The sequence below is a fragment of the Thalassophryne amazonica genome, chromosome 5 (genome assembly GCF_902500255.1).
Source record: "Thalassophryne amazonica chromosome 5, fThaAma1.1, whole genome shotgun sequence".
Taxonomy (NCBI): domain Eukaryota; kingdom Metazoa; phylum Chordata; class Actinopteri; order Batrachoidiformes; family Batrachoididae; genus Thalassophryne; species Thalassophryne amazonica.
Window position 1 is genome coordinate 117,352,640 of NC_047107.1, and position 24,245 is coordinate 117,376,884.

The 24,245-nt window shown below is 40.8% G+C and overlaps 1 protein-coding gene and 1 long non-coding RNA gene across 6 annotated transcripts in view; one reads left to right on the forward strand and one right to left on the reverse strand.

The window, feature by feature from the left end:
- The window catches only part of LOC117511182 (protein unc-13 homolog B-like), a 422,327-nt gene that overhangs the window by 201,120 nt on the left and 196,962 nt on the right, over positions 1 to 24,245 (reverse strand). For 4 of the 5 annotated variants that reach the window (XM_034171170.1, XM_034171169.1, XM_034171168.1 and 1 more), the window contains exon 1: positions 4,216 to 6,911. The exons of the other annotated variant lie outside the window; for it this stretch is intronic. In XM_034171170.1, the coding sequence (XP_034027061.1) occupies positions 4,216 to 6,892 (2,677 nt within the window). In that variant the 5' untranslated portion in view covers positions 6,893 to 6,911. Of the gene's footprint in view, positions 1 to 4,215; positions 6,912 to 24,245 lie in introns of those variants that run through there. 5 annotated transcript variants of the gene reach the window in all.
- LOC117511183 lies at positions 1,370 to 18,107 on the forward strand. Its single transcript, XR_004560905.1, has 3 exons — positions 1,370 to 1,381; positions 12,645 to 12,649; positions 17,946 to 18,107. It is a non-coding gene; the product is annotated as an uncharacterized LOC117511183 (long non-coding RNA).

A 24,245-nucleotide genomic window follows, 5' to 3' on the forward strand; every position in this document is an offset into this window, starting at 1 on the left:
GTGAACATGCATGTGGAACTCTCTGCTGTTTTTTAGGCTGCCTGATCACACAGATGTATTTTTTGGACTTTTCACAGTTATATCGATGACAACACTTACAAGCTGAGCCTCCAGCAGACTGTTTTTAACAGGCTATGTTTATGATTAATGGCCATGCATGTGCACCAAGTCTTCTCACAGTGGTGAGGGGCTGCTGCTTTTACCGTGACTGCATCAAAATGAACAGTTATCACTTACAGGGGTGGAATTGAGGCAATATGGCTAAGCCTGAAACTAATTAGTCGAAGGGTTTGGGGGCCGCCTAGGTCCCCAATGGGGTCCAGGGGCAAAGACCCAGGCTGGGGGCTGCAATTTTAGGCCTTTTCAAACCTGTTTGGAAAGCACTCAGGAACACCCAATGTTAAAGATTTTAAACAATCATTACCATCTTTGAGGTCAAGTGGTTTGTGTTTTACAATGCAGTTTTCTAAAGCAAAAATAAAATAACCACAAACAAAAACTGGGCATAGGTTCCCCTAACATCTGCAGGTTTTGACTACATCATGGGTTAAAGCAATAAATTTTCATCTGACTGAAATTTTTTCCTGGCAAAAATCAATGCCAGCTATTCCCTAAAATGTGGCGTAGTGGGGTCACACACTCTTTTTTCCTCAATAAACACATTGGACAGCATACAAATCTATTCTAAATAGCCTCTAAGGAGAGACAGATAAAGCATAAAAAGAATGCAAAACCCGAACATAAAGGTACATAAAAGTGTGGTGGTGGTGGTGGGATGTAGTCTTGATTCTGAGTCTGGGGGTGCCCCCCCCAGAACATTTTTTTAAAGACAAAGTCAAATTTTGTGTATTCTGGTGAATTGTAGCAGGTATGAAGCCCTCTGAAACAAATAAAACTCATTTCAATCTGTGAAGTAAAAACACAGTATTGATTATGGGGGGGGGGGGGGGGGGGTGCTCCCCCAGAAATTTTTTAAAAGAGCAAGTCAAATTTTGTATATTCTAGTGAATTTTAATGGGTATGAAGCCCTCTGAAACAAAGAAAACTCACTTCAAACTGTCAAGTAAAAATTCTTTTGTCTTCTGTAGTATTTTGATCTGTTCTAATCCGGTGAATGCATCAAAAGGGTGCTGTGTTGCTGGCTGTACAGTCAATAAAATATAAAATTAGGGCCTAAAGCAACTGACAAAGTTGTTCTGCTGTGCACAAAGTAACACTGTTACCAGTTTTGAAAATGCGTGCACACTGAGAAACTCAAAACTGGCTTATTCACATTTAATCAGTAAAATGCTCTCACTCGTAAAACAAGCTAGGGCTGCAACTAACGATTATTTTAGTAATTGATTAATAATTTTTTTGTTGTTTGTTTTTTTACTTACATGTGAGTTTTGCCATTATTTCTTTGAGTTATTATTAAAAGGCCTTTATCACGCAACATCAACGTTTGAGCTTGTAATAAAGTTATGATGTTATATTCTCATCAAAAACATACCTGGAGTAATGTCTTTATTTTGCACATACATACATCACTGACCACAAAGAGATTTCCATCGGGTTTCACTCGTTTATGAGCATTTTGAGATGCCTACAGCAACTATCTTAACCACTGACAACATATTACAGCAAGAGTCCACAAAAGTATTTTAAAGGCCTGACTAAAGTGTAATATGTGATCTTTAATAAGTTATTTTCATGAAAAAAACAAATGTGCAGTTTACTGCATTTTATTTTTCCTTGTGTAAAAATACAGCTTAGATGTAGTTTGACCAAAACAAATTGTCATTAAACGTAAATAAAACAGGGATGAAGTGGAGGTGTAAGAGTCACTAAGTGTTCACAGGAAACACTTATTTATTTCTATATTTATTTATTTATGTTCATTGTTAGTTGGTTTAACCTTTTCTGTTGTGTTTTGTTTTATCAGGTTCTTTTTGTCTGTTTCTCTAAAATTGTACTGTAGCAATATTAGTTATTATTACTTTTGCTGTTGTTGCTATTATTATTATTAATATATAAATAAATAAATATTACAATTTGTAATACATTTGACTCTTTTACGACAACAAACGCTAAGCCATTAATTATTTATTATACAGAAAACAAATGCACACAGACTGTGCCGAGATGTGAACAGCTAATGCTAACTTTAATATTGAAAACGCCATAGACATGCTAACACATTAGCATCAGTCCTGTTTTTAAGTTATAAAATACATCTAAAAAAAATTAACTTCACGGATGATTCGTTCATGCGCGCACACACGTGAACAAAAACAAAAAAACACCGGCTGCTGCTGCACTTCCTCGCTTTCTCCCCCTCAAACTCTGTCATAATTGTGTTATAAACCAGTCACCATTTGTTTTATTATACATCTGTGTAATTAATAAAATTATCTTCATGGACGATTCGTTCGCGCGCAAGTACATGGACAAAATACAAAAAAATACCAGCTGCTACTGCACTTCCTCGCTTTCTCCCACTCAAATTCTGCCATAATTGTGTTAAATAAAAGACAAAGGGGACATAAGTCCTGCTCACAGGCTGATTGTCAGAGACAGGACATGTCCACATCAAGTATAAACTCCAGACAGACATCGCCACGTCACTATCCACAACGTGTCCTTCCAAAGGGATTACATGGCAGCCTGTCGCCTCCACTGCATATATCCAGATCCAAAAGCCGTAAATCCGGCTCAGGCCGGAAAAATACCAGACCTGCACTTAAAAAGGAGTCATCACAACACGACAATGCACTTATGTAAACTTTGCAATTAATATTCGGCTTTGTTCTTAATGATAGCAGCTACATTCCATTCAAGTGGGTGCTGGGATGTTTGCTCAAAGCTACACAAACGCTGTTGGAAACACGAGTACTCACGAGAAATCTGCTTTTGGCAGTCTCCGTACCTGTTTGTTACGAATGCCGTATACTTTGAGACCGGTCATGAAAGTGCACAAAGTAATCCTGGTGTATCATTGGATGGTCACTAGCAGCCTAAATCTTAGTTATGATTTCTGTGTGACATGTCCTTTAAATACCCCATACGAGGTGACAAGTGCACATTATCACTTTTATTAGTGACATTTTCATCACATTCAGATTCAACTGCTGTATGACATTTAAGAAAAACAATGAAATATTTATCTATATGTGAAACACCACTGTTTTCTTATCTCGCTACAGATTAAACTCCACAGAAACTGCAGGAACTGAAATGTACGAGGTCTATTAGAAAAGTATCCAACCTTATTTAAAAAAAAAAAAAACATATGGATTTGAATCACGTGTGCTTGCGTGAGCCAACCTTGAACCTTCATGCGCATGCGTGATTTTTTTCACGCCTGTCAGTTGCATCATTCGCCTGTGAGCAGGCTTTGAGTGAGGAGGGTCCAGCCCACTCGGCGGATTTTCATGTCCAGGCTCGTCCACAATTTCTTGGATAATCACTCGACTGAAACACCACTGACACATGTCTGAACGCCATCTCAAAGCCGTCCTGTGAGACCAAAACGGAGGTCGTTTTGCGTCGGTCCAGCAGCAAATCCATCGTGACGCGCGAAGCGTCCGCTCGGCTTTCCATGACAAAATCTCTTGTTAAAAGTGAAATCTGCAGGAAAATAGTTGATGTCCAGCTCTTGTGATAACCAGAGAAATTGCACACGATGGTCACGGATCCACAGAGCGATCCGTTTAGAGACGAAATGGTCGCTCAGCCTGTCGATGGCAGCTGGAACGCGGCGCGCCCCACAGCTGCTGTGGGCCGTCCTTAAAGGGACAGTAACATCCCTTAATGTCTTTGAAGCCCATAAAATTTTCACCAAAAACCACCGGAATTTCTCGAATGGTGTCCACATGGATGTGCCTCACAGTTTCTAAAAAAACTTTGATCAAGCAAAGCGGCAGTCTCTCAGCCATTTCCCTGACAATGAAAATCCGCGGAGAGGGCTGGACCACTCCTCACTCAAAGCCTGCTCACAGGCGAATGACGCAACCGACAGGCGTGAAAAAAATCACACATGCGCATGAAGGTTCAAGGTTGGCTCACGCAAGCACACGTGATTCAAATCCATGTTTTTTTTTTTTTTTTTAAATAAGGTCGGATACTTTTCTAATAGACCTCGTAAATCTGTGTGTTTTACCCAGTAAGAGACAATAAGTTAAAATAAGTGTCACAAATGATGACTGCAATTTAAACTTGTTAAATAATGACTACCTGGTAGAAAATCCTCCTGGGAGAAGGTTGATATGGTCACACTGGACAGGTTGCGCCTCATCTCCCTTTTCTCACGCAGGATCTGCTGGAAGCTCTTCAAGCACTTTATCCTCTGTGCATCCATGTGGTTCACCCCTGAGGGGCGCTCTTCTGTATCTTCATGTATTGGGCCCTCTGGAGCCACAGCAAAGTCTTTTGTAGGCTGCTGCAGTAAATTTGGGGAAACTTGCTCCTGTGGTGTTGTAGGCATAATGGCTAACAAGGAGAGGGAATCCGCAGTGGTGCATTCCAAAAGGCCACCTGGTGGGGGTATTGTAGCAGCAGTAGTGGAGGTTAAATCATGGCAGAACAAACATTCTTTTGAGCTTGGAAACAGGTTATGTGATGGGGGAGCAAGCTGGCTGGTGTCTATGGACTCAGTTGTAAGTCTATGGTCAGCTTTTTCAAGCAAAGACTCTTCTGATTTGTCCAGAATATTCATTTGGTTGAATTCATCAGCAGCATCCCTACTACCAAAGACACAACCTTGAGGTGGTGGTTCTTCATATACTTGTTCAGAATGTGCCATAAAAGATAAAGATTTGTTTGGCAACTCACCTGTGAAGGAGTCAGAAGGAAATGATATTTCAAACTCTGTGTCCTCCTCAGAATTCTGAGGTCCAGCAACCTCAAGTTTCTGTAAAGCACCCCGCAAAGCAGAGCTAAAATCAAGCACAGCTCGACCTATGCGCTTTACATTGAAGCTACCGCTCTGGGCCTCTGCACATCGAGAGTAATGGAGACAGGTTTCTGAGCTTTGGTTATCAGCACTAATGTTAGGAACAAATGGATAGTCCAAGTCAGCCGCAGAGTTGCACAGGGATGTCTCTGTCCATATAACAGAGTCCTGATAACTACTGATCTGGCAGTCTGTGTTGCATCCTTGGTCAGTGGATTGGCCAGGGTCAAATTCCCCTTCTCCATCATGCCCATCCACAGAATGATAACCAGAACTTTGGGGGTAGGAACAATCAGCAGCACACTCATAACCCACAGTGTAGCTCTCAGTGTTGGAACCTGCTAAAGCTTCACTCCAAGAGTGATTTTGAGACCATTGCCTCTGTGTTTGCCACTCTTCCCTGCTCGAGGAGCTGGCAGGTGAATTGAAATGTTTACGAGACTGAGAAACACGATGTTCTGATAAGCCTTGCTCTGTTGTTCCATATTCTGCTCCACCTCTGTAAGGATCCCAGCTACTTTCGCCATCACAACAAGGATGACTTCCACCTTTGTGTACATCTAGATTTTGATTATTGGCGTAAGTAGATTCCCGATGCCACTGAGGTTCTCTAATGGCACGCTGTGGTGATCCCCTAATAGCCCAATTTTCTTCTTCATCATCTGCTTTTTGCTGCTGTCGTCCATGACTGGATGTTGGTCTGTCTAGAACTAAATCAGACTTTGAACTATGACCTGAAGATAAAGAGCTGGTACTTGCACAGTCTTGGCCATCCTGCCTCTCAAGGTATCCAAAGCTAATTTTTTTGGCTACAGCTCCAATTGGGATATCTGAGCTATAGTCAGAGTTGTCCTCTGGCTCCTCTAGTTCTTGATAATCAATTGATTCACCAGTTGGGAACGCAATAGATTTGTCTTCCCTTGGAAGCAGCAATTCTCCATGGATGGTATGGCGCTCACTGCGAACTTGATGAAAATATTTTGAATCAGATTTTGGCTTTGAAGTCCCTAAAGTGCTATAAGCACTAGTAGGTCTTTTGCGAGGCAATGTTCCACGTTTGTAACTTTCAACCCCAGACCAAGTACTTGCTTGAACACCCACACCCACTTTGTTGCTGGAACGAATGCCTTCGATCTCCAACAATACAGCATCGACACAGGATGACACCTCCTCAACTGACCCTCGAACAGATGTCAGGTAATCCCTGAGGTCAGAGATTTCTTCTTGGATCTTGCTGATTCCTCTCAGTTCTTTTAAAATGTGCTCAATGACAGTGCTGGACTCCTCTTCTTTATCCACACCTAACCCTTCTTCATCCTCTTCCAGTACTGTACCTGGAAGACTTCTACTGAAGTTGTAGTTCAGGCAATCACCAGCTGAAAAAGGCCTCCTTGGCCGAATACGGGGTGAAGGAAATTCTTTGCCACAATCTTCTGCAAATCTGATACCAATGATGTCTGTTCCAGTTAAAGTGTAGTCTGAGGTTGCTCGCAACTGTTCCGGTCTTGTCTGAACTCCACTGTCAGAAGAGGTTCTTTTAAGAATTCCTGGTGGCCTGCAGATTTTGTGTTGCAAAGTGCAAGGTATTTTTATGCATCCTTCTCTGTTCAGTTCCACCTCTCCAACACATGGAGACTCATGTGCTAGTCCACATTCCTTACCATTTGGCACTCTATCACAGTAGGCCTCTGCCCTCTGATGAACCTTAGGACAAGTTCCCCTGTGCTCTTTACCTTTGCCCCGTGACTCTCCTTCTTCAGTATCAGTATAGCAGTGGTGAGACACTGGGACATGGTGCTCTGATGACCCTTGCAGGAGGCGATGTATCTTACCACGAATGACCAAAGCTACTCTGGGATTTGGAGCCCGCTTTTTGGGTGGATGGACTTTAGCCTTTGCGCCTGCTTTAGGGGCAGCACCTGCTCCATGTTGTCCATTGAAGCGATTCCGAGAGAACATATTCTCCACAGAAGAGGCGTTCCTTATTTAGCTTTTTTCAGAGCTGTATTCAAAATGCTTCCAGTTCAGTTTCTGAAGTAGAAGGTCAATGGTCCATAACTAAAATGGAAAGAAAAAAAAAAACATGCTTTATATATGAAAAACACAACAGTATACCAAATGAAAGAAGGCAACTGAGATGCTACATATCACCTAATCTATATTACTAATCAAATTTTTTCCTTGTGCTGGTAATTTCAATTTAATTTATTTTATTTATACAGTGCCAAATCACAACAAAGTAGCCTTGAGGCGCTTCACACGAGTAAGGTCTAACCTTACCAGTGGTAATTGCATTGGACAGTGCAAACATCTAGACGATTGAACGCGTGAGTTAGTCGACCCCGTCCAGCTTGTCCAAGCAATAACTACAAAAAACATCTTGTAACTTGACAAACTAAAAGGGCAGATAATCAGGATAAAGTGATCAGACTGTTAACATTCCTGCACCAGATCAAAATAAAATGTTTTGTTTTGTATATTAACAAACAAAAACAAAACATAGACCTATATGGCAATTGCTAAACAATGCCATATATGCCAGTTCAGGAATGGACATTCATATCAAATTCTGACTTTCATATTTGAAGGCTAGAGTTACGGCAGGGTTTGTATGTGCACTAGCATGAATGTTGCTTGTGTTTAATGTTTGATAATAACATTTCTGTTTTGAAAAGAAATGAATTCATACACATTTAATAAATTTGTTTTGAAAAGAAATGAATTCATACACATTTAATTTACTTGTGCTCCTGGTTAAATTTTAATGATTTAGCTCAGGGGTGCCAACCTTTTTTGAACTGAGATCTACTTTTAAAGTTGACAGTATATCAAGATCTACCGAGCCATATCGAACGCCACAGCGTAGCCGCAATTTATTGTGCACCAATATAATAACAGAATTTCCTGGCACAAAAATAAAAGTTATAATACTGCATTACTGAAGTAAATGTGCAAAGAATAAGCACAAGTAGGCTTAGGACTGGCCTATAAAAACACAACAATGAACAACTCAAATTACACAACGCCTAATTAAAGTTGGAAAAGTTGTTCCCTACCTTAGTGGGACTTCAGGCATTGAGAGGAGGCAAGAAATAGAAAAGGCTAAATCCAAAAGCTGTGCATATTCAGCATGGTTTGAACGTTTGAATTTTTTTTTTAATTTCGGGCAACAACTCATTAAACCATTCCAGAAATTTACCTTTGCTGAGGCACCTAACATCTGTGTGCAGCAGTCCTGCAGCTGCACATGGAATAGCAGCTGGCAAAGAGCCTGAAATTGAAATTAGGTTTATAATTTAGAATCAAGTCTTGTCTGTCATTTGAGGCCAAAAAGAGATTGGTTGCGTCTGTGTTGGATTACGGTGATGTAATCTACATGAATGCTTCTGTTCAAAAGCCTGCGTGCTTTAGATTCCGTTTATCATGGTGCCTTAAGGTTTGTCACCAACTTAAAACCTCTTACTCATCATTGTTTGTTGTATTCTCGTGTTGGTTGGTCAGATTTGTCTTCTCGAAGAAAAAGCCACTGGCATCTTTTAATTTACAAATGTATTTTAGGCTTGCTTCCCTCGTATCTCCAGGTTTTTATCAGCACAAAAGCCGCTGGTAGTTATAGTCTACGCTCCCAGGATCTGCTGTTGCTGTCTGTTCCTAAGGTCAGAACAGAACGGGGAAAGAAGGCTGTTAAATTTGCCGCACCCTTCACCTGGAACAACTTACAAAATGACCTGAAACTTCAGGAGCTGGTCTCTTTAAATACTTTTAAAGCAATACTACAAGTACAAGACTTGGAGGCTGAAACATCAGTCTGTAGATGCTTGGACAGATGATCACATGATGCTTATTTTTAACATGTTTCATGAGTATCAATGTTTGTTTTATCCTGTTTGTCTCTTTTGTTTGTTTTAACTTTGTCTCTTTTGCTGCATGTCTTGGCCAGGACTCTCTTGGAAAAGAGATTTTCAATCTCAATGAGCTTTTCCTGGTTAAATAAAGGTTTGAATGAATGAATGAATAATGAAAAAATAAATAAAATAAAATAAAAACACAAATACTGTCACCGTTATCAAAAGCAGGAAATCACAGTATTAATAGTCAGTTTACCTCTGTATTATATTTACAAACTGTTACAGAAACGACTCACCCGTGCCACTTTTGTAAACATTACACAAAATGAACGCACAAAAAATAAAATAAATCTCAAATACAGTCATCATCTTTAACAAAAGCAGCAAATCACAGAATTAATATTCACAGTTTAACTGACCTAACAGCTCACTATTTGCATTCACAAACACAACAAATGCATGAAAAATAAATTAATAAAAATACTGACTTTTTAACTGTTTACATACCATCTTTGTCTGCAGTGTAATTTATTTTGCCATAGGTATTAAAGGCACTGCACTGCGGTGGTTTGAATCATATTTGTCTAATAGATTACAATTTGTTCATGTAAATGGGGAATCTTCTTCACAGACTAAAGTTAATTATGGAGTTCCACAAGGTTCTGTGCTAGGACCAATTTTATTCACTTTATACATGCTTCCCTTAGGCAGTATTATTAGACGGTATTGCTTAAATTTTCATTGTTACGCAGATGATACCCAGCTTTATCTATCCATGAAGCCAGAGGACACACACCAATTAGCTAAACTGCAGGATTGTCTTACAGACATAAAGACATGGATGACCTCTAATTTCCTGCTTTTAAACTCAGATAAAACTGAAGTTATTGTACTTGGCCCAACAAATCTTAGAAACATGGTGTCTAACCAGATCCTTACTCTGGATGGCATTACCCTGACCTCTAGTAATACTGTGAGAAATCTTGGAGTCATTTTTGATCAGGATATGTCATTCAAAGCGCATATTAAACAAATATGTAGGACTGCTTTTTTGCATTTACGCAATATCTCTAAAATCAGAAAGGTCTTGTCTCAGAGTGATGCTGAAAAACTAATTCATGCATTTATTTCCTCTAGGCTGGACTATTGTAATTCATTATTATCAGGTTGTCCTAAAAGTTCCCTAAAAAGCCTTCAGTTAATTCAAAATGCTGCAGCTAGAGTACTAGCGGGGACTAGAAGGAGAGAGCATATCTCACCCATATTGGCCTCTCTTCATTGGCTTCCTGTTAATTCTAGAATAGAATTTAAAATTCTTCTTCTTACTTATAAGGTTTTGAATAATCAGGTCCCATCTTATCTTAGGGACCTCGTAGTACCATATCACCCCAATAGAGCGCTTCGCTCTCAGACTGCAGGCTTACTTGTAGTTCCTAGGGTTTGTAAGAGTAGAATGGGAGGCAGAGCCTTCAGCTTTCAGGCTCCTCTCCTGTGGAACCAGCTCCCAATTCAGATCAGGGAGACAGACACCCTCTCTACTTTTAAGATTAGGCTTAAAACTTTCCTTTTTGCTAAAGCTTATAGTTAGGGCTGGACCATCCCTTAGTTATGCTGCTATAGACGTAGACTGCTGGGGGGTTCCCATGATGCACTGTTTCTTTCTCTTTTTGCTCTGTATGCACCACTCTGCATTTAATCATTAGTGATCGATCTCTGCTCCCCTCCACAGCATGTCTTTTTCTTGGTTCTCTCCCTCAGCCCCAACCAGTCCCAGCAGAAGACTGCCCCTCCCTGAGCCTGGTTCTACCATATCACCCCAATAGAGTGCTTCGCTCTCAGACTGCAGGCTTACTTGTAGTTCCTAGGGTTTGTATCAATCAATCAATCAACTTTTTTTTTATATAGCGCCAAATCACAACAAACAGTTGCCCCAAGGCGCTTTATATTGTAAGGCAAGGCCATACAATAATTATGAAAAACCCCAACGGTCAAAACGACCCCCTGTGAGCAAGCACTTGGCAACAGTGGGAAGGAAAAACTCCCTCTTAACAGGAAGAAACCTCCAGCAGAACCAGGCTCAGGGAGGGGCAGTCTTCTGCTGAGACTGGTTGGGGCTGAGGGAAAGAACCAGGAAAAAGACATGCTGTGGAGGGGGGCAGAGATCGATCACTAATGATTAAATGCGGAGTGATGCATACAGAGCAAAAAGAGAAAGAAACAGTGCATCATGGGAACCCCCCCACAGTCTACGTCTAAAGCAGCATAACCAAGGGATAGTCCAGGGTCACCCGATCCAGCCCTAACTATAAGCCTTAGCGAAAAGGAAAGTTTTAAGCCTAATCTTAAAAGTAGAGAGGGTATCTGTCTCCCTGATCTGAATTGGGAGCTGGTTCCACAGGAGAGGAGCCTGAAAGCTGAAGGCTCTGCCTCCCATTCTACTCTTACAAACCCTAGGAACTACAAGTAAGCCTGCAGTCTGAGAGCGAAGCGCTCTATTAGGGTGATATGGTACTACGAGGTCCCTAAGATAAGATGGGACCTGATTATTCAAAACCTTATAAGTAAGAAGAAGAATTTTAAATTCTATTCTAGAATTAACAGGAAGCCAATGAAGAGAGGCCAACACGGGTGAGATATGCTCTCTCCTGCTAGTCCCCGTCAGTACTCTAGCTGCAGCATTTTGAATTAACTGAAGGCTTTTTAGGGAACTTTTAGGACAACCTGATAATAAAGAATTACAATAGTCCAGCCTAGAGGAAATAAATGCATGAATTAGTTTTTCAGCATCACTCTGAGACAAGACCTTTCTGATTTTAGAGATATTGCGTAAAGGCAAAAAGGCAGTCCTACATATTTGTTTAATATGCGCTTTGAATGACATATCCTGATCAAAAATGACTCCAAGATTTCTCACAGTATTACTAGAGGTCAGGGAAATGCCATCCAGAGTAAAGATCTGGTTAGACACCATGCTTCTAAGATTTGTGGGGCCAAGTACAATAACTTCAGTTTTATCTGAGTTTAAAAGCAGGAAATTAGAGGTCATCCATGTCTTTATGTCTGTAAGACAATCCTGCAGTTTAGCTAATTGGTGTGTGTCCTCTGGCTTCATGGATAGATAAAGCTGGGTATCATCTGCGTAACAATGAAAATTTAAGCAATACCGTCTAATAATACTGCCTAAGGGAAGCATGTATAAAGTGAATAAAATTGGTCCTAGCACAGAACCTTGTGGAACTCCATAATTAACTTTAGTCTGTGAAGAAGATTCCCCATTTACATGAACAAACTGTAATCTATTAGACAAATATGATTCAAACCACCGCAGCGCAGTGCCTTTAATACCTATGACATGCTCTAATCTCTGTAATAAAATTTTATGGTCAACAGTATCAAAAGCAGCACTGAGGTCCAACAGAACAAGCACAGAGATAAGTCCACTGTCCGAAGCCATAAGAAGATCATTTGTAACCTTCACTAATGCTGTTTCTGTACTATGATGAATTCTAAAACCTGACTGAACCTCTTCAAATAGACCATTCCTCTGCAGGTGATCAGTTAGCTGTTTTACAACTACCCTCTCAAGAATCTTTGAGAGAAAAGGAAGGTTGGAGATTGGCCTATAATTAGCTAAAATAGCTGGGTCAAGTGATGGCTTTTTAAGTAATGGTTTAATTACTGCCACCTTAAAAGCCTGTGGTACATAGCCAACTAACAAAGATAAGTTGATCATATTTAAGATTGAAGCATTAAATAATGGTAGGACTTCCTTAAGCAGCCTGGCAGGAATGGGGTCTAATAAACATGTTGATGGTTTGGATGAAGTAACTAATGAAAATAACTCAGACAGAACAATCGGAGAGAAAGAGTCTAACCAAATACCGGCATCACTGAAAGCAGCCAAAGATAACGATACATCTTTGGGATGGTTATGAGTAATTTTTTCTCTAATAGTCAAAATTTTGTTAGCAAAGAAAGTCATGAAGTCATTACTAGTTAAAGTTAATGGAATACTCAGCTCAATAGAGCTCTGACTCTTTGTCAGCCTGGCTACAGTGCTGAAAAGAAACCTGAGGTTGTTCTTATTTTCTTCAATTAGTGATGAGTAGAAAGATGTCCTAGCTTTACGGAGGGCTTTTTTTATAGAGCAACAAACTCTTTTTCCAGGCTAAGTGAAGATCTTCTAAATTAGTGAGACGCCATTTCCTCTCCAACTTACGGGTTATCTGCTTTAAGCTACGAGTTTGTGAGTTATACCACGGAGTCAGACACTTCTGATTTAAAGCTCTCTTTTTCAGAGGAGCTACAGCATCCAAAGTTGTCTTCAATGAGGATGTAAAACTATTGACGAGATACTCTAACTCTCTTACAGAGTTTAGGTAGCTACTCTGCTCTGTGTTGGTATATGACAATAGAGAACATAAAGAAGGAATCATATCCTTAAACCTAGTTACAGCGCTTTCTGAAAGACTTCTAGTGTAATGAAACTTATTCCCCACTGCAGGGTAGTCCATCAGGGTAAATGTAAATGTTATTAAAAAATGATCAGACAGAAGGGAGTTTTCAGGGAATACTGTTAAGTCTTCTATTTCCATACCATAAGTCAAAACAAGATCTAAGATATGATTAAAGTGGTGGGTGGACTCATTTACTTTTTGAGCAAAGCCAATAGAGTCTAATAATAGATTAAATGCAGTGTTGAGGCTGTCATTCTCAGCATCTGTGTGGATGTTAAAATCGCCCACTATAAGTATCTTATCTGAGCTAAGCACTAAGTCAGACAGAAGGTCTGAAAATTCACAGAGAAACTCACAGTAACGACCAGGTGGACGATAGATAATAACAAATAAAACTGGTTTTTGGGACTTCCAATTTGGATGGAAAAGACTAAGAGACAAGCTTTCAAATGAATTAAAGCTCTGTCTAGGTTTTTGATTAATTAATAAGCTGGAATGGAAGATTGCTGCTAATCCTCCGCCCCGGCCCGTACTACGAGCATTCTGACAGTTAGTGTGACTCGGGGGTGTTGACTCATTTAAACTAACATATTCATCCTGCTGTAACCAGGTTTCTGTTAGGCAGAATAAATCAATACGTTGATCAATTATTATATCATTTACCAACAGGGACTTAGAAGAGAGAGACCTAATGTTTAATAGACCACATTTAACTGTTTTAGTCTGTGGTGCAGTTGAAGGTGCTATATTATTTTTTCTTTTTGAATTTTTTTGCTTAAATAGATTTTTGCTGGTTATTGGTGGTCTGGAAGCAGGCACCGTCTCTACGGGGATGGGGTAATGAGGGGATGGCAGGGGGAGAGAAGCTGCAGAAAGGTGTATAAGACCACAGCTCTGCCTCCTGGTCCCAACGCTAGACAGTCACAGTTTGGAGGATCCAAGAAAATTGGCCAGATTTCTAGAAATGAGAGCTGCTCCATCTAAAGTGGGATGGATGCCGTCTCTCCTAACAAGACCAGGTTTTCCCCAGAAGCTTTGCCAATTATCAATGAAGCCCACCTCATTTTTTGGACACCACTCAGACAGCCAGCAATTCAAGGAGAACATGCGGCTAAACATGTCACTCCCGGTCTGATTGGGGAGGGGCCCAGAGAAAACAACAGAGTCCGACATTGTTTTTGCAAAGTTACACACCGATTTAATGTTAATTTTAGTGACCTCCGATTGGCGTAACCGAGTGTCATTACTGCCGACGTGAATTACAATCTTACCAAGAGTAGAATGGGAGGCAGAGCCTTCAGCTTTCAGGCTCCTCTCCTGTGGAACCAGCTCCCAATTCAGATCAGGGAGACAGACACCCTCTCTACTTTTAAGATTAGGCTTAAAACTTTCCTTTTTGCTAAAGCTTATAGTTAGGGCTGGATCAGGTGACCCTGAACCATCCCTTAGTTATGCTGCTATAGACGTAGACTGCTGGGGGGTTCCCATGATGCACTGTTTCTTTCTCTTTTTGCTCTGTATGCACCGCTCTGCATTTAATCATTAGTGATCGATCTCTGCTCCCCTCCACAGCATGTCTTTTTCCCGGTTCTCTCCCTCAGCCCCAACCAGTCCCAGCAGAAGACTGCCCCTCCCTGAGCCTGGTTCTGCTGGAGGTTTCTTCCTGTTAAAAGGGAGTTTTTCCTTCCCACTGTAGCCAAGTGCTTGCTCACAGGGGGTCGTTTTGACCGTTGGGGTTTTACATAATTATTGTATGGCCTTGCCTTACAATATAAAGCGCCTTGGGGCAACTGTTTGTTGTGATTTGGCGCTATATAAAAAATTGATTGATTGATTGATTGATTGAAAGGTCAGTGTTATTTTGTACAGGGGTCAAAAGTTAAAGTTGCTCCAATTTTGGCAAAAAGTGATGCAAATTATTGGTTGAGCTAATAGGATTAATAAATGGAATAGTGCTGACAGTGTTGAATGCTTGTTCTCCAAGGTAAAGGTCAAACAAGGTCTACGTCTATTGGATTCTATGACATGTGACATATGTTACCCCGTAACGTGATAAGGATGATACATGGTCCAAACTATTCTTTTTTAAAACTGTCTTAACTAGTAATTTGCATCACGTTTTACCAAAATTGGAGCAACTTTAACTTTTGACCCCTGTACAAAATGACACTGACCTTTGTCACCATTCTTGCTGTTTTTATCCCGTAACTCCATGGAATTCAGTCACAGATAGTCAAAAGTATAGCTTTTTAGAATCGTTATGATCAGGCAAATAATGTGGAATATTTTTCAATATGATTGGAGCATTTTTTAATTTTGACCTCTGTATAATTCTTCAATTAACCCCTACCTGACCACCGATTGAAATTCAAGTGGCCAATCATTTTTTTTTCAAGAGGACTGTCTGAGGAGTATTTCTGCTTTTATCACCATTTGCAGGATTCCCCTCTAAATATTCTCTTATCCGCTGCACTACAACTGAGATAATGCCACGAGACTTCTTTAGTTAAGTTGAAATAACTTTTAAAAAAATCGATGCAAATTGTTAGATCACTTTTTCTCGTTGAGACAACGGTTCATTTTTTAGAGTGTACTGGCAGATTATTCTTTCTTTTCTCATGTTCACCATGAGAAAAGAGATTTCCAGTTTATTTTTTTACTGACAATTTATTGATTAATAATGTTAGTTCTTGCAGCTATGAAAGTATTACCATTTCTGCTCATGCCCCTCTTGTACTGAAAATGTTGTTTCAGGGATGTGACTTAGTGAGAAAGCACTAGAGACAAGACCCATTAGTGCTTACAGATGAACAATTTGTTCCTAACATTTCTTCCAAAATCAAAACCTTTCTGAATGAGAATAGAACAACAGGTCTGCCTGACAACACTGTATGGGAGGCTATGAAGGCATTTGCAAGAGGCAAAATTATTTCATTGGTAGCATTTAAAAGACAGTCTGCAATACAGGAACAGAGAGCTATCTCAGATCAAATTTTGAGTACTGACAGGCAGTATGCTCAATCACCATCATCTGCTCTGTACAAACAACACGAGCTTACAAACCAAACTCAATTGACTTTGCACTCGCCAAGTTGAAGGCTGTTTGATTAGGAATAAGAGTGAGTTTGATGAACATGGGGAAAAGACTGGTAAGCTTCTGGCTAATCAATTGCGTGGTATTAAATCAAATCCAATCAAATCAATTTTATTTATATAGCGCCAAATCACAACAAACAGTTGCCCCAAGGTGCTTTACATTGTAAGGCAAAGCCATACAATAATTACGGAAAAACCCCAACGGTCAAAACGACCCCCTGTGAGCAAGCACTTGGCAACAGTGGGAAGGAAAAACTCCATTTTAACAGGAAGAAACCTCCAGCAGAACCAGGCTCAGGGAGGGGCAGTCTTCTGCTGGGACTGGTTGGGGCTGAGGGAGAGAACCGGGAAAAAGACATGCTGTGGAGGGGAGCAGAGATCAATCACTAATGATTAAATGCAGAGTGGTGCATACAGAGCAAAAAGAGAAAGAAACACTCAATGCATTATGGGAACCCCCCAGCAGTCTAAGTCTATAGCAGCATAACTAAGGGATGGTTCAGGGTCACCCGATCCAGCCCTAACTATAAGCTTTAGCAAAAAGGAAAGTTTTAAGCCTAATCTTAAAAGTAGAGAGGGTGTCTGTCTCCCTGATCCGAATTGGGAGCTGGTTCCACAGGAGAGGAGCCTGAAAGCTGAAGGCTCTGCCTCCCATTCTACTCTTACAAACCCTAGGAACTACAAGTAAGCCTGCAGTCTGAGAGCGAAGCACTCTATTGGGGTGATATGGTACTATGAGGTCCCTTAGATAAGAAGGGACCTGACTATTCAAAACCTTATAAGTAAGAAGAAGAATTTTAAATTCTATTCTAGAATTAACAGGAAGCCAATGAAGAGAGGCCAATATGGGTGAGATATGCTCTCTCCTTCTAGTCCCCGTCAGTACTCTAGCTGCAGCATGTTGAATTAACTGAAGGCTTTTCAGGGAACTTTTAGGACAACCTGATAATAATGAATTACAATAGTCCAGCCTAGAGGAAATAAATGCATGAATTAGTTTTTCAGCATCACTCTGAGACAAGACCTTTCTAATTTTAGAGATATTGCGTAAATGCAAAAAAGCAGTCTTACATATTTGTTTAATATGCGCTTTGAATCCATCGTGTTACAAGGCCTGTATCTCTGTGTTGCTTAAAAAGATTAAAGATTCTGCTGAATGCGCTTCTTACAGGTCTATATCTTTGTTGACCACTAATTTTAATATTCTGTCAAAGTTACTGGTGTGTAGACTGCAAAAAATTCTTCCTTCCATAATATCACCTAACTAAATTGGCTTTATTAAGAATCGGCATTCTTTTTTTAAACATGACAGCTTTTTAATATCATTTACACTCCTAACCACAAGCTTCCTGAATGTCTTATTACCATGGATGCTGAAAAAGCATTTGACAGGGTTGAGTGGGAATATAATGCCGGTCGTATGAGGCTGTGTTTAAAGGTGGGCTGTACAAAGAGGTGAACTTACTCTTACATAGTTTTAACAGACAATGTGTATGTTTGTTAATACATGGTTGACATTGAGATAGAAAGACATGCACATGCAGTTATTTTAAGAAAAAGATTGAGATTCATCCAACATGGTCAGACATAAATACACACACAGAGATATAGGAAGGAATAAAAACAGTTAGTTAACATGAAGCACAATCATATGGATGTGAATACCGTAGTGACTGATAATGTGAGTCAGGGACATTTAGGTTTGTTATGAAATGTGTGGACTGATTGATAACTATTGTGTTTTCATATATTTTGGCTTTTTAGCAAGGACACTGTAGGTAGTTGAGCCCCATTCAACGAATGTGAAAGTACCACTACTGGTGCCGTTTGCTTTTTTGGAAATTGGGGAAAAGCAAAGTAAAACAAAACAGTAAAGCAACAGCATGATTTTTTTTTTTAAGTGTTTTGAATGTTCAACCTGGTTAGATTTCTTTGTTTTTTTAGATAAAGGGTAAATATATTTGATTATATCTAATCTACATACAAGTATGAATTTGTTTAGGTGATCTGCAGACAGTTTTAGACATAAAGTCAAGTGGGAGGGGGAAGTGTTGGCTTTTTAAATACTTGAAAGACAACTGGACTCATCCATAGGATTTAGTACTGCTTTAACGGACTGATGCAGGTGGTGGCAGGACTGCTACAATAAAGATGCTGGCTGCCGTTATCCACCATAGAAGAAAAGAGGGTGTGCCTGATTTTGACAGGGGGGGATTTTGACAACACAGCGCATTATGGCATTTTAAAAAGTGCAACAAAAAACAATTAAATAATCAAAATTTACTCATATTTAAATCAAGTCTGGGCCAGTCTGTGTAAATCGTGGGACCCACTGATTGTTCAGTTAAAGCTAAGATAAGGTTAGCCGATTAAACTGGTGCACTAAACACCATAGAAGAAGAGAGAGGGTGTACATGATTTTATTCACGGGCACGTTTGGAGAAGTAAAGCATTTGCTGAGCAGGCCAACCCTGTAATGAAAATAACAGTTTCAAAATAAAGGTTTTGAAAATTATTCCCCAAAATTTTCATAATAAAGGATGCGCATCATCATGCTATGCGTGAGCCACATCCGAAAGATGAGGCTGATCTGACTAACAGAGAGATCTGCGAGCCACATACTCACAGTCATACAGAAGAAAAATTTTAAATTCTTTACATAATCTGTATTGTGTATTACACTGAAATGTTGAACTAAAAGGCCTTAGAAAGTAAGTTCCTTCGGCTGCTCCCTTGTTTTCACTCTGGGTCACCACGGCAGACCCAAAGTGGATCTGCAAGTTTTACTACCAATGCCCTTCCTGACACAACTCAACATTACATGAGAAATGCGACAGGCGTAGGGTTTGAACAGAGAACTTTCCACACTTAAACCAAGCGCACTAAACACTTATGACACATGTATACATTGGATTGAAACAACAATGTGCCCACTGGTCTTTTAACTTCCTGCACATTCTCTCCTTTATTTCCATGAGGTTTAATTTTTGGCAAAACTCAGTTTATGACAAACAAAATTAGAAACCTTTGAAACTCAATTTCAGTGTCAGAGGTTCCTTGAAGACAGATTTTTGTCCTTTTGCATCACTGAAGTAAAAGCTGTGGGTGTAAATAAACTAATTTGTGGTTTGGTATTCAGATGGATCCATTTAAACACCAAGGTGTTTGTTCCATGGAAAACCAGAGTGATTTCTGCCAGTTTTAAAGGTGACTGAAGCAGCAGCTTGTGAAAAGCTTTTCTTTGAGTGACAGAGTGTTTGTAGCCAGACGTGTTTGTATAGTTTCCAGAGTGCTTTGGAATGCAGATCGATACGTTTGCGCCGTCATGTCAAAGTGCTTTTACAAGGCCTTTGGAACAGTCAAGAAGATGCCCATTAACCCAGAAGATGTTAAATAACCCGATGAGCTCTGTCCCATTCCCAGCAGAACAATTGCTCACAATCATAGTTCACTCGTTTGGCACGTGAACACAGTTGAGTGCAACATGTTGATCCAAGCGAGATTAACCTTGATGGTTGCACCGTTTTGTTTAAGTACAGTCAGTGTGCAGCTAAAATTACAAATTCTAAATGGAAACACTGGATGAATGTCACAGTTTCTATTCTTATACTTCCCCAACGGGAATAATCTAAGATGAATTTAAAAGTACTCGAATTAAGAGTGCAAACCTCCAGCACTAGCAAACTCCTTCCCCAATAATAAATCACACAGCAATGGAACAAAAAGTGCTCTAGCAATCAGAGGGTTACAGGTTTAATCCCTTAAGAAAGCAAGAAAGTGTAGTTAAGAGAACAGCACTGGTGTCATACTCTTGAGCAAGGTCCTTAATAGGGCCAATCCATAGAGCTACTATTCTTTCTTGTTTAATCCCAGAAAAGCAAATCGGGGCATGTTTTTAGGGATCATAGTAATTTCTTGATCCCTCTGGTATACACAGTAGTTACAACCATCATTGGCACCAGATTTGAAACCGCAATCCAATTTATGAAATGTTCAAAAATTTAATCCAAATTCTCAACAGTTGATACTATGCGATAACTTCCAGGTATTCACAATCTTATATATTTATGTTTGAACGTGTTATATAATTATGTTTGAACGTGTTTAAACAGGGTATTCATAGTACAACCCCAGGACATTATGTGAAATGTAAATAAATACAATGATTTGCAAATCCTCTTCAACCTACACTCAACAAAAATATAAATGCAACACTTTTGGTTTTGCTCCCATTTTGTATGAGATGAACTCAAAGATCTAAAACTTTTTCCACATACACAATATCACCATTTCCCTCAAATATTGTTCACAAACCAGTCTAAATCTGTGATAGTGAGCACTTCTCCTTTGCTGAGATAATCCATCCCACCTCACAGGTGTGCCATACCAAGATGCTGATTAGACACCATGATTAGTGCACAGGTGTGACTTAGACTGTCCACAATAAAAGGCCACTCTGAAAGGTGCAGTTTTGTTTTATTGGGGAGGATACCAGTCAGTATCTGGTGTGACCACCATTTGCCTCATGCAGTGCAACACATCTCCTTCGCATAGAGTTGATCAGGTTGTCAGTTGTGGCCTGTGGAATGTTGGTCCACTCCTCTTCAATGGCTGTGCGAAGTTGCTGGATATTGGTAGGAACTGGTACACGCTGTCGTATACGCCGGTCCAGAGCATCCCAAACATGCTCAATGGGTGACATGTCCGGTGAGTATGCCGGCCATGCAAGAACTGGGACATTTTCAGCTTCCAAGAATTGTGTACAGATCCTTGCAACATGGGGCCGTGCATTATCCTGCTGCAACATGAGGTGATGTTCTTGGATGTATGGCACAACAATGGGCCTGAGGATCTCGTCACGGTATCTCTGTGCATTCAAAATGCCATCAATAAAATGCACCTGTGTTCTTCGTCCATAACAGACACCTGCCCATACCATAACCCCACCGCCACCATGGGCCACTCGATCTACAACATTGACATCAGAAAACCGCTCACCCACACGACGCCACACACGCTGTCTGCCATCTGCCCTGAACAGTGTGAACCGGGATTCATCCGTGAAGAGAACACCTCTCCAACGTGCCAAACACCAGTGAATGTGAGCATTTGCCCACTCAAGTCGGGTACGACGACGAACTGGAGTCAGGTCGAGACCCCGATGAGGACGACGAGCATGCAGATGAGCTTCCCTGAGACAGTTTCTGACAGTTTGTGCAGAAATTCTTTGGTTATGCAAACCGATTGTTTCAGCAGCTGTCCGAGTGACTGGTCTCAGACGATCTTGGAGGTGAGCATGCTGGATGTGGAGGTCCTGGGCTGGTGTGGTTACACGTGGTCTGCGGTTGTGAGGCTAGTTGGATGTACTGCCAAATTCTCTGAAACGCCTTTGGAGACGGCTTATGGTAGAGAACTGAACATTCAATACAGGAGCAACAGCTCTGGTTGACATTCCTGCTGTCAGCATGCCAATTGCACGCTCCCTCAAATCTTGCGACATCTGTGGCATTGTGCTGTGTGATAAAACTGCACCTTTCAGAGTGTCCTTTTATTGTGGGCAGTCTAAGGCACACCTGTGCACTAATCATGGTGTCTAATCAGTATCTTGGTATGGCACACCTGTGAGGTGGGATGGATTATCTCAGCAAAGGAGAAGTGCTCACTATCACAGATTTAGACTGGTTTGTGAACAATATTTGAGGGAAATGGTGATATTGTTTATGTGGAAAAAGTTTTAGATCTTTGAGTTCATCTCATACAAAATGGGAGCAAAACCAAAAGTGTTGCGTTTATATTTTTGTTGAGTGTATATTCAAATGAATATACCACAAAGACAAGATATTTAATGTTCAAACTGATAAACCTTATTGTTTTTGTGCAAATATCTGCTCATTTTGAAATGGATGCCTGCAACACGTTTCAAAAAAGCTGGGAGAGGGGCAACAATGCTCAAAGAACACCTGTTTGGAACACTCCACAGGTGAACAGGTTCATTGGAAACAGGTGAGTGTCATGATTGAGTATAAAAAGAGCATCCCCAAAAGCCTCAGCCATTCACAAGCAAAGATGGGGCGAGGATCACCACTTTGTGAACAACTGTATGAAAAAATAGTTCAGCAGTTTAAGAACAATGTTTGTCAACATTCAATTGCAAGGGATTCCATCATCTACAGTCCATAATATAATCAGAAGATTCAGAGAATCTGGAGAGCTTTCTACATGTAAGCGGCAAGGCCGAAAACCAACACTGAATGCCTGTGACCTTTGATCCCTCAGGCGGCACTGCATTAAAAACAGACGTCATTGTATAAAGGAGCTTACCACGTGGGCTCAGGAACACTTCAGAAAACCATTGTCAGTTAACACAGTTCCTCGCTACATCTACAAGTGCAAGTTAGAACTCTACCATGCAAAGCGAAGGCCATACATCAACAACATCCAGAAACTCTGCCGCCTTCTCTGGGCCCGAGCTCATTTGAAATGGACAGATGCAAAGTGGAAAAGTGTGCTGTGGTCTGATGAGTCCACATTTCATATTGTTTTTGGAAATCATGGACGTCGTGTCCTCCAGACAAAAGAGGAAAAAGACCATCTAGATTGTTACCAGCCCAAAGTTCAAAAGCCAGCATCTGTGATGGTATGGGGGTGTGTTAGTGTCCATGGCATGGGCAACTTACACATCTGTGATGGCACCATCAATGCTGAAAGGTACATCCAGGTTTTGGAGCAACACATGCTGCCATCCAAGCAACATCTTTTTCAGGGACGTCCCTGCTTATTTAAGCAAGACAGTGCCAAGCCACATTCTGCACGTGTTACAACAGCGTGGCTTCGTAGTAAAAGAGTGCGGGTACTAGACTGGTCTGCCTGCAGTCCAAACCTGTCGCCCATTGAAAATGTGTGGCACATTATGCAGCGCAATATACGACAACGGAGACCCCGGACTGTTGAACAACTGAAATCGTACATCAAGCAAGAATGGGAAAGAATTCCACCTACAAAGCTTCAACAAATAGTGTCCTCAGTTCCCAAATGCTTATTGAGTGTTGTTAGAAGGAAAGGTGATGTAACACAGTGGTATTGTATCACTTCCTGTTCCGGAGCACAGCGGTGTTTTGCTGTATCTGTTAGCTGTTTAATCTGCGCAGTTAACTAGTTAACTAGATAACGATTTGTTTCACAGTGTAATCTTCACATGCCTTAACTAAAGCACTCCCTCTGCTGAATCACCTATAAATTATTTACACATTATTCACTTTGTGTGTTTTTAGGAATCCGCTAGCTTACCGCAGCTACTAGCTCTTAGCCAATTTAGCATGGCGGCTTCTCCTGTCTCTCCTGCACTTTTCTGCTCTGGGTGTGAAATGTTTAGTTATTCCTCGGCCTCCTTTTGCAGTAATGGTACTTGTAATAAGTGTAGCTTATTCGTAGCTTTGGAGGCCAGGCTGGGCGAATTGGAGACTCGGCTCCGCACCGTGGAAAATTCTATAGCTAGCCAGGCCCCTGTAGTCGGTGCGGACCAAGGTAGCTTAGCCGCCGTTAGTTCCCTTCCAGCAGATCCCGAGCAGCCGGGAAAGCAGGCCGACTGGGTGACTGTGAGGAGGAAGCGTAGCCCTAAACAGAAGCCCCATGTACACTGCCAACCCGTTCACATTTCTAACCGTTTTTCCCCACTCGGCGACACACCCGCCGAGGATCAAACTCTGGTTATTGGTGACTCTGTTTTGAGAAATGTGAAGTTAGCGACACCAGCAACCATAGTCAATTGTCTTCCGGGGGCCAGAGCAGGCGACATTGAAGGAAATTTGAAACTGCTGGCTAAGGCTAAGTGTAAATTTGCTAAGATTGTAATTCACATCGGCAGTAATGACACCCGGTTACGCCAATCGGAGGTCACTAAAATTAACATTG